The sequence below is a fragment of the Patiria miniata genome, unplaced genomic scaffold (genome assembly GCF_015706575.1).
Source record: "Patiria miniata isolate m_02_andy unplaced genomic scaffold, ASM1570657v1 HiC_scaffold_19, whole genome shotgun sequence".
Classification (NCBI taxonomy): domain Eukaryota; kingdom Metazoa; phylum Echinodermata; class Asteroidea; order Valvatida; family Asterinidae; genus Patiria; species Patiria miniata.
In genome coordinates this window covers 9097188-9108402 of record NW_024037057.1, presented here as the reverse complement: position 1 = coordinate 9108402, position 11215 = coordinate 9097188, and the positions used below count along the sequence as shown (strand labels likewise).

Genomic DNA, 11215 nt, shown 5'->3' with positions numbered 1-11215 from the left:
AAGGGGTTAACCTTACATTTTCATCAAAACTGAGAAAATTCGACTTTTCTTGGAAGTTCAAATTGTAAGGGGTTAACCTTGCATTTTCATCAAAATTGGGAAAAATTTGCCTTTTCTTTGAAGTTACTAGTTGTAAGGGGTTAACCTTACAATTTCATCAAAACTGATAAAATTCGACTTTTCTTGGAAGTTCAAATTGTAAGGGGTTAACCTTGCATTTTCATCACAATTGAGCAAAATTTCTCTTTTCTTGGAAGTTTCAAATTGTAAGGGGTTAACCTTGCATTTTCATCAAAATTGAGCAAAAATTCTCTTTTCTTGGAAGTTTCAAATTGTAAGGGGTTAACCTTGTATTTTCATCAAAATTGAGCAAAAATTCTCTTTTCTTGGAAGTTTCAAATTGTAAGGGGTTAACCTTGCATTCTCATCAAAATTGGGCAAAATTTGACTTTTCTTGAACATTTCAAATTGAAGGGGGTTAACCTTGCATTTTCATCAAAATTTGGCAAAATTTGACTTTTCTTGGAATTTCTAAATTGTAATTTAAATTGACTTACGTCTTACAATTTGAAATTTCCCCGAAAAGTCAAATTTGCCAAATTTTGATGAAAATGCAAGGTTAACCCCTTACATTTTTTGATTTCTCAGAAAAGTCAAATTTTGCCCAATTTTGATGAAAATGCAAGGTAAACCCCTTACACTTTTTAATTTCTCAGAAAAGTCAAATTTTGCCCATTTTTGATGAAAATGCAAGGTTAACCCCTTACATTTGTTAATTTCTCAGAAAAGTCAAATTTTGCTCAATTGTGATGAAAATGCAAGGTTAACCCCTTACAATTTGAAATTTCCCCGAAAAGTCAAATTTTGCCCATTTTTGATGAAAATGCAAGGTTTACCCCTTACATTCGTTAATTTCTCAGAAAAGTCAAATTTTGCTCAATTGTGATGAAAATGCAAGGTTAACCCCTTACAATTTGAAATTTTCCCGAAAAGTCAAATTTTGCCAAATTTTGATGAAAATGCAAGGTTAACCCCTTACATTTTTTAATTTCTCAGAAAAGTCAAATTTTGCCAAATTTTGATGAAAATGCAAGGTTAACCCTTTACATTTTTTAATTTCTCAGAAAAGTCAAATTTTGCCCATTTTTGATGAAAATGCAAGGTTAACCCCTTACAATTTTAAATTACCCAGAAAAGTCAAATTTTGCCCATTTTTGATGAAAATGCAAGGTTTACCCCTTACATTCGTTAATTTCTCAGAAAAGTCAAATTTTGCTCAATTGTGATGAAAATGCAAGGTTAACCCCTTACAATTTGAAATTTTCCCGAAAAGTCAAATTTTGCCAAATTTTGATGAAAATGCAAGGTTAACCCCTTACACTTTTTAATTTCTCAGAAAAGTCAAATTTTGCCCATTTTTGATGAAAATGCAAGGTTAACCCCTTACAATTTTTAATTTCTCAGAAAAGTCAAATTTTGCCCATTTTTGATGAAAATGCAAGGTTAACCCCTTACAATTTTAAATTACCCAGAAAAGTCAAATTTTGCTCAATTGTGATGAAAATGCAAGGTCAACCCCTTACAATTTGAAATTTCCCCGAAAAGTCAAATTTTGATGAAAATGCAAGGTTAACCCCGTACATTTGTTAATTTCTCAGAAAAGTCAAATTTAGCTCAATTGTGATGAAAATGCAAGGTTAACCCCTTACAATTTTAAATTACCCAGAAAAGTCAAATTTTGCTCAATTGTGATGAAAATGCAAGGTTAACCCCTTACAATTTGAAATTTTCCCGAAAAAACAAATTTTGCCAAATTTTGATGAAAATGCAAGGTTAACCCCTTACATTTTTTAATTTCTCAGAAAAGTCAAATTTTGCCAAATTTTGATGAAAATGCAAGGTTAACCCCTTACAATTTTTAATTTCTCAGAAAAGTCAAATTTTGCCCATTTTTGATGAAAATGCAAGGTTAACCCCTTACAATTTTAAATTACCCAGAAAAGTCAAATTTTGCCCATTTTTGATGAAAATGCAAGGTTTACCCCTTACATTCGTTAATTTCTCAGAAAAGTCAAATTTTGCTCAATTGTGATGAAAATGCAAGGTTAACCCCTTACAATTTGAAATTTTCCCGAAAAGTCAAATTTTGCCAAATTTTGATGAAAATGCAAGGTTAACCCCTTACACTTTTTAATTTCTCAGAAAAGTCAAATTTTGCCCATTTTTGATGAAAATGCAAGGTTAACCCCTTACAATTTTTAATTTCTCAGAAAAGTCAAATTTTGCCCATTTTTGATGAAAATGCAAGGTTAACCCCTTACAATTTTAAATTACCCAGAAAAGTCAAATTTTGCTCAATTGTGATGAAAATGCAAGGTCAACCCCTTACAATTTGAAATTTCCCCGAAAAGTCAAATTTTGATGAAAATGCAAGGTTAACCCCGTACATTTTTTAATTTCTCAGAAAAGTCCAATTTTGCCCAATTTTGATGAAAATGCAAGGTTAACCCGTTACACTTTTTAATTTCTCAGAAAAGTCAAATTTTGCCCATTTTTGATGAAAATGCAAGGTTTACCCCTTACATTTGTTAATTTCTCAGAAAAGTCAATTTTAGCTCAATTGTGATGAAAATGCAAGGTTAACCCCTTACAATTTTAAATTACCCAGAAAAGTCAAATTTTGCTCAATTGTGATGAAAATGCAAGGTTAACCCCTTACAATTTGAAATTTTCCCGAAAAAACAAATTTTGCCAAATTTTGATGAAAATGCAAGGTTAACCCCTTACATTTTTTTATTTCTCAGAAAAGTCAAATTTTGCCAAATTTTGATGAAAATGCAAGGTTAACCCCTTACAATTTTTAATTTCTCAGAAAAGTCAAATTTTGCCCAATTTTGATGAAAATGCAAGGTTAACCCCTTACATTTTTTAATTTCTCAGAAAAGTCAAATTTTGCCCATTCTGGATGAAAATGCAAGGTTAACCCCTTACAATTTTAAATTCCCCAGAAAAGTCAAATTTTGCTCAACTGTGATGAAAATGCAAGGTTAACCCCTTACATTTTTTAATTCCCCAGAAAAGTCAAATTTTGCTCAATTGTGATGAAAATGCAAGTTTAACCCCTTACAATTTGAAATTTCCCCGAAAAGTCAAATTTTGCCAATTTTTGATGAAAATGCAAGGTTAACCCCTTACATTTTTTAATTTCTCAGAAAAGTCAAATTTTGCTCAATTGTGATGAAAATGCAAGGTTAACCCCTTACAATTTTAAATTCCCCAGAAAAGTCAAATTTTGCTCAATTTTGATGGAAATGCATGGTTAACCCCTTACAATTTCTAATTTCTCAGAAAAGTCAAATTTTGCCAAATTTTGATGAGAATGTTAGGTTAACCCCTTACAACTTTAAATTGAGCAGAAAAGTTAAATTTTGCCCAATTTTGATGAAAGCGCAAGTTTAACCCCTTACAATTTTAACATTTCCACGAAATTCCAATTTTGGGCAAAATGTGACTTTTTCTGGAAAATCAAAAATTGTAAGGGGTAAACCTTGCATTTTACTCAAAATTGGGCAAAATTCATTTGAGGCTGGCCAAATTCCCTTATTAAAGTAAGGCATGGACAAAAATAAAAATCAAGGAAAAAACTGTCAATACTTAATATGTCAAAGGGCTATTTAAATCAATATCTCTACTGGGCAGGTAACAATGACATTAACACAATTTTTATTATTGCATACAGACAGAACAAAAAGACCAAAAAAAAGCTTATTTACATTATAAAAGAAAATAATATATAATTATTAACAAAAAGTTTACTAATGATTGTTTAATACATACAGACGTTGAATCCTTGTGTGTGGCTTCATTTCGATAAAGTCATGTGATCTAAATCATGTGATTTGAAGTCACATGATCACATAATAAAATTTGTGCATATTTTTTTCTGTCAAGTGGTTAAGACAGAAAGGCGTTCTGTCAACAGTTCCTCAGAGTCCATGTTGCTTTACTCTTCATTATTTACAAATGTACCTAAATATGCACGTAATTTAAACCATAAGTGGGCAAGTCTGTAATTCATAAAACACGTTTATGGTTTGTGGTCTACGCAAGGCTATTAATATCGCAGACAGGGCGGCGCTAAAGGGGAGGGGGGGGGGGGGCACGTTTTTCTCTTCCCCTACCCCAGATGTAGAAATTAATTCTGTACATTTCCTTCGCTGTTCAGAATCAGAACTATAGTTGAAAGTAGAAAGTAAAATGTTGGTTCTGTGCACACTTTATTTATTTATTTATTTTGTGTTATTTTACCAGGGTAGCCCCATCAGTTGTCGATGAACTGTTTTCCCTGGGGGCACTGTTGGCCCATACCATTATAACAAACTATATCCACTGTGTTGTATTTACACCTGATATTGGATCACTTGCGCCTTAGCTTTTGGAAATCACATTATTTTGACTGCCCCCCAAAATATATCTTTGCTTCTTCCCCACTTCCCCCCCCCCCCCACACAAAAAAAAACCCACATAACTAAATAAAAAATTGTAGAGTCTGGTGCCGCCACTGATCGCAGAGTACGTATATTCTTTCCCAAGGGAAGGAGTTTGCATCTCCCTTCAATGTTTCCGTCCCAAGAACTTTTATTTTGGCCGGTGTGTTCTCTGGTGCAAGTGTTTGGAGATAAGTCACTTATATCTAGCTCTCCTTGTAGGAGTCACAGGAGACACGAGAGGTGATCAATATCCACAGTCTATGATTTCATGGGGGTAGGCTTTTGAGTGGAGGACGACTCCGTTCATCATTTGGGTCCTTGGAACTCGCCCTTAGCCAGGTCCTTCATCTTAGGGAATTTGACCTTCTTGGCGTCCAGTTGTTCTTGGGACCACAGGAGGAGTTTGAGGAGGTTGGCTAGCTTGGGCATCGACTCGCGGCTCTCGGCTTCCAGAATGGCTGAGTTTAGCTCGCTGGCGACCTGGAGAAGGATGAGAAAACAGGAAGATTAAGAACTTGAAGGTGCTTTTTAGGAATTACAAAGCAAAGGATGAACATGAAGTTCGGACCAGCCAGCCGACCCAACAAGCTCGGTGGTCGAGTGGTAAGACATCTGTACTAGTAAGCAGGAGGTCTGGGGTTCGAGTCCCACCCGAGTAGCTGTTTCCTTGTAAGCCCTTGGCAACGGTGAGTATACAGAGCTATTGCATACGTCAGTGTATGGTAATATACTGTGTAGGTCTCTCTCAAATGACGTCACTCCCTACAGATTGTCACGCGCACCGGCATTTTGAGAGTCAAATTTTCGTGGCGCGCATCGGCTGCGCCATATTTCGAAGACATTTCGAGCAACATGCGTGCGTGTTTAGAATATTTTGCACACTGTGCGCACCCGCACCTGATGACGTTGAATATGCAGTTGCAATTTTCCGAACAGCTGTTCTGAACAGCTGATGTTGAATCAGACTTAAATTCTAAGGCTGCCTAAAAATGTTCTTGTAAGAATTTCATCGGCAAAGGGCAAAACCATATCGGTGAAAGGCAAATCAATTTGGGGGAAGAACAGCTGATGTTGAATCAGACTTAAATTCTAAGGCTACCTAAATTTTTTCTTGTCTGACTTTCATCGGCAAAGGGCAAAATCATATCGGTAGAAGGCAAAATCGATTTGGGGTAAGAACACTGTTAAAAAGTGGGGAAGTGTGGCCTAGTGGTTTGGGTTCGTGACTCATGATCAGATGGTCAGGGGTTCGAATCCAGCTGCTGGCCATACGTTGTGTCCTTGGGCAAGGCACTTTATCCCCACTTGCCTCTCTCCACCCAGGAGTATAAATGGGTACCAGCATTAGCTGGGGAGTAACCTGCGATGGACTGGCATCCTGTCCAGGGGGAGTAGAAATATTCTCAGTGGTTTCATGCCACTGAAACTGGAGATAAACGCCGGCCTGATGGACCATATGGGCTCGGGACAGAGTTTACACTGTTAAAAATCTTCCCACCTTTTGTCTCTGTGAGGGATGCAAGAGGTCCGCAAAGGGTGACGTTTCTGGATTCTCAAACACCAGGAGGGCTAGCGTCCTCTCCAGCTCCGGCAAGATTTCAGCGTTTTCTTCTCCTCGCTCGGCAAGATTGGTCTGAGCGTACTCCAGAGCTGACTCCAACTGGCCATTCCTGATCAACTCAATCAGGTACTGTTGCTGCAATTAAGAGAGCAACGAAACAGTCTCTTAACGCAAGAAGTGGATATTTTTCACAGCTACTTTTGAAAATTTTAAGTTTTTCAATTTTCCCAAAGTGGGTTTGCAATGTTCACCAAAGCATTAATATAAGTTAACTCGGTGGACATTTGTGAGAAGTACCCCCTCAAGAGTATGTAAAGAGAGAGTTTGGCCAGACTCTTAAATGTATTGCTTCCATTCTCCTTGTGTTCTTGCTAAAAAAAGGTTTGTGCACAATTGGGATAAAACTCGTTTTGTAAACGACAGGGCAGTGCCTTCCCAAAAATCCTCCAGAAATACTGGTGGATTTATGAAGGCTCAGGGAAGGGTTCGAGTTAATGAAGGATACTCACGGAAAAAAACTTGGATAAAAATCTAACAATCTTTTTCCTAATATGTCCCTGAGAAATTTTCAAACTTCCGTGAGCAATAGTTACTGGGAAGTCACGAGTTATTGTCTGGAGAAATGTGTAATATTCACACTGCATCAACAGTAAAAAGCCACCACAGCCAGTCAGTCAATGAACACAACATGGACATATGGCACAAGATGCACATACACCAAACCGGAAAAAAACTTTCTCTTCTGGGTCACTGTCAAATTCCCTGAGTTTTCCCAGATTTTTAGTGTATCTGTATCTGTATGGCTACATTGCAGAAACCTATTCAGGCATTATCGCAACGGAGGCACTGGGAGTTACAATGTATGTCTATTACTAGATGAATGAAGTACATGAGTAATATGAGAACCATTATGTAGCACTTTATAAGGGTTTACAAGGTGCTGCGGCGCATATTGCAGCCACTGCCAGAAACACCGGGGCAAACCCCTTCTCTAAGCGATAAGTGTTACTGGGTTCTTTAACGTGCATTATAAAACACACAGGATCTACGGCTTTACGTCCCATCCGAAGGACGAAGCAGTAATGGTAAAGTGCCTTGCTCAAGAGCACAAGCGACATGTTCCCATGGTCAGGATCCGAACCCATGTACCACGGCAAACAAGTCGAACACAGTAACCATTGGCCCACAGAACAGTGTTTTCCTAAATTCCTCAAGTTTTCCCTGACTGGAAAAAAAATGAAAACTCGTTTAAAATCAGGCTTTCCCTGATTTCCAGGGTGGTTTGGAACCCAGACACCCACCTGTAGATGGAAGTACAGATATCTGTCATTATCTAGGAGCTCCGGGTGGATATCATTGACCAATCCAATGGCTTCCTCTATCCTGCCTTCTTGGATCGCTTCTCTGATCTGTATCCTCTCGCTCATAGAGTCCAGCGTCGTGGCTGGTTGCGTGCCGGACTCCTGCTGAAACTTCTCTGCTGCATCTTTGAAACCCTCTGCAAGAGAAGGGAAAGAATCGGTAACAGGAATAATTGGCAATACAGTGCGACACTCAGCATTTGCACTTGACCCTCATAGGGCTGGGGAAGGGGGGGGGGGTGAGTTCCCCCCCCCCCTCCTCCACTCAACTTTTTCCGAGATACCCTTGCAACTTTTCCGCGACCAGAGCCTCGAGTCATGAACATCATTGAACATCATTTGATACCAAAAACTATTATGAGATGGAATTTTGCGTCGGGTGATATAATTCAAATTAGGTTTTGCCCTTCACCGACATTTTAACACTGTATACTCAGTGTGTTACCTCCTGAGTGAAAGTTGGAAAAAAATCACTCGATGGGACTAGAGCCCACGACCTCCTGCTTTCTAGGGCAAATGTCTTACTACTCATCAACCACCGAGCAAACGGGATAGGTTCGCCGGTTTGAATCGGATTTAACTTTCACTCAGGAGGTAACACACTGAGTATACAGTGTTTAAACGTCGCTGAAGGGCAAAACCTAATTTGATTGATACCAAAATATAAAATTCCTACCATGGGTTACCGTGCAGAATTACTATTGGTGCATATGAATAATTAATTAGCTAATAATTCCAAAACCCTTTAACCTATAGTCATGACATTTCTTGGGTATGTTCATTATTTTTCATCACTCAATGGCCGAGAACTGAGGAGGGGAAAGGGGGGAAGGGGGATGCCATGGAATTCCCACCCCCTCCAGCCCCCGGCTGTGAGATGGTCAAAATAATGCAACTCATTTAGGGTGGAGAGGTCACTGTCAAACATCACAGTTGACTTTCTACTTGTGCTATCCTCCATTTACTGAACCATCTTTCACAGCTTGTATCTGCAGTGATGTAACCATACAAACATAAATACCAAAAACAAATAACAGTTGAAAACCTCTCTAAAACAACTTATTTTTATGGTCAAAAGAATTATTGGCAAGATTACCATATGCGAAGTTCACTAATTTTCCTCTGTATTGACTAACAAGTCCCCAGATAGCAATTTCATGTCATCAAAGTCAATTTGAGCGGTGAGAAAATACAAGCATTTTCTAAGAAAACACTTAGAATTTTTCAGTTCAATCTCATAGGGTTTGTACACAGGGTGTTGAGTGAACTTCGTATATGGAAATCTTTCCGAACTATTCAACCCCCTTCCCACCCCAATGTCAATCCTGACTCCTTTTTCTACTGACCTGTCACCAGATAATCCATGATCAGTTTATTCATATCGGACCGGGTGATGTGAAGACTTTGTAGTTTATCCAGCCAAGCTTCTTGCGTGATCTCGAGGGTCTTTGACGAAGCCTGCATCGTGTAAACAGAAAAGCAACGACTTTCAGTTGATTTCTCATTTGGCAATGTTTGGGGTTGGAGAACAAACCGAGATTACAACAGAAAACAACGAGCCAAAAAGGTAATCAACGCCATCATTTTTAGGACAAGAAAAGAAAAAAAATTTCTGCTTCCGATTACATAGCATTGGAAAATAGGATAGGATAGGTAGGTAGGGAATTATTTTTTTTGCCAATTTTATTTTGTGTACGATCCTATGGAGGCGTCTACGTGTAGGCAACGGTAAAAGGTAGAAATGGATGGTTTTGGGTATTTTTTTCTCATTTTTCCCATAAAAAAAATTAGAGTAGGGGCTGTCACAGTAGGCAATGATAGAGTAGGCCTAGGTCATGTAGGTAGGGAAACCGGAAGCAGAAGTATTTTTTTTGGCCTTAGCAGGCTTAGGCCAGTACTCAGTGACACTGACAGTAGCCTAGTAGGCCTGGTGATTAAAACTGCGGAAAGATTTCCATATACGAAGTTCACTAATTGTCCTCTGTATTGACTAACAAGCCCCCAGACAGCAATTTCATGTCATCAAAGTCAATTTGAGCAGTGAGAAAATACAAGCATTTTCTTAGAAAACACTTAAGGCGAAGTAAAAAAAAAAACCAAGTTTCTCGTCCCCACCCGCTTCCTATTGGAGGCCACCTGGATTTTTAAATTTTTTTTCATTTTTGAAAAATGTAGTAGAAAAACACCGAAAAAGTCTACAAATTCATCGGAAAATAAATACCAATACCAATTCAACTCTAAATGACACTGTAAATATGTTCAGTTCTCTTGTCCAACTTGTCTTTCATCTTTAAAAGTGTCTTTGAACAGTGGAACACCAACGGTTGCAGGCAATTTTGAAAAGGCGGTCATCTTGAAAAAAATAAAAAATAAAAAATAAAAAGCCCCGCTTCCTCCCTTTTTTCAAAAACCCCGGACGAGAAACTATTTTTTTTTTTACTCGGCCTAAAATTTTTCAGTCCAAACGCATAGGGTTTGTACACAGGGTGTTGAGTGAACTTCGTCATGTTCGTATATGGAAATCTTTCCAAAACTGCAGTGCTAATATTGTGGTGAGGGGTTTCACACAATCAAACATCACTTTTAGAATTCACGGACATAAATTATATCGCTAATGCTAGTAAACCGTCAGTGGGAGATGTTTGTAAGTGGTTCATGGAGATCAGGTTTTACATTGTCACACAGCCATGTATAAAAACTACATGTATACATGTAGCTCGATGTCCGGAAATTGGGCCAGGATAAGATATTCCCTTTTTTTTCTTGCATTCAGGTTCGGGCAATTTTGTTAACAGTGTTACTTCACCAAACGATTCTCAACGAGACACTGAACAAATCTCAACTCACCATACTGGCAAAGAATGTGCTGAAGAAGTTGAAAAACGCCACAATTTCGCCGGGTTTGAGAGCGAGTACGGCTCTCTTTTTGCTGTTTCACTTCACAATAAAGCAAAAACGTCTGGCCAACAACACATCGTACCGGTATACCATTGGGAAATACATGCACGCACAAGATAGGTGCGGCGGAAACCATACAAATGAACGGACATTTAACGAAAGAGGGCGCACTTGAAATAAATAATCTTTTACCTTTGTTATCCCCCCCCCCACTAAAAAATATAAGGACCTATTGCTATAGCTCGATCCGTGTATTAAAGTCCAATCAATTACCGTTTTGAAATCGTCAAGAGAAAAGGAGGTACACAGACAATAAGCTACCACAAAGTTTTCCCAAAACAAAAATGGAAAAAGGGTAACAGGAAAAGGAAAAACGAACCCCTTTACTAGTTTACGCGCATCGAAACCCGAGCCGAGTGTGGCCGAGTTCGTTCGAAAGTGTCTCGGCTGTTTCCGGAGAAACTTTTCACCGAGGCATGACGGGAACGTATAGAGGTGCGCCCGGTCCCCACGGCTTCGTCTCGGGTAATTATCAGCATCCCGGACTCCAACCAGTCTTAAATATAGTGTTTAACACCTCCCAAACACACAATGATTCCCTTAATCACAATTTGCTGTTCAGAAAAAAAGGTCACCAAATGAACAGCGCCCTCACACATTTTTTAATGCGGTTACCCCTAGGCGGAGCCTAATAATAACAATAATGCTTTTTTCACATGTTAAATACCATTTCCAGTGGAAGGGGACATCAGTAGCATATCCAAGGGGGGCTGGGGCACTTGATCACCCCCTCCCCTAAATTTCCAATGCAATGCCCTCAGGAGCCCCCCGCTTCCCCCTTTCAGGAGACTAGTATGTAGTAGAAAGCCGTAGAGTTATTGTATAAAGCCTAGTTCATACTTCAC

General features: G+C 38.6%; 1 protein-coding gene across 1 annotated transcript; it reads right to left on the bottom strand.

Annotated features, from left to right (window-relative positions):
* Positions 1–3654: 3654 nt before the first annotated feature.
* LOC119725680 (glucose-induced degradation protein 8 homolog) lies at positions 3655–10412 on the bottom strand. Its single transcript, XM_038197202.1, has 5 exons — positions 10260–10412; positions 8759–8870; positions 7353–7549; positions 5989–6186; positions 3655–4970 (listed from the first exon to the last, which is right to left on the bottom strand). The coding sequence occupies exons 1-5, from the start codon at positions 10260–10262 to the stop codon at positions 4797–4799; spliced, it is 684 nt and encodes a 227-aa protein (XP_038053130.1). The 5' UTR covers positions 10263–10412; the 3' UTR covers positions 3655–4796.
* Between the last annotated feature and the right edge of the window lie 803 nt (positions 10413–11215).

Bases quoted from the DNA above. Each gene is read 5' to 3' on its own strand.
- LOC119725680 (XM_038197202.1), bottom strand. The intron at 7,550-8,758 runs GTCAGTAGAAAA...CTTCTCTTGCAG, and splicing joins CATGGATTATCTGGTGACAG to AGGGTTTCAAAGATGCAGCA. The intron at 4,971-5,988 runs GTGGGAAGATTT...ATCCTTCTCCAG, and splicing joins ATCCCTCACAGAGACAAAAG to GTCGCCAGCGAGCTAAACTC.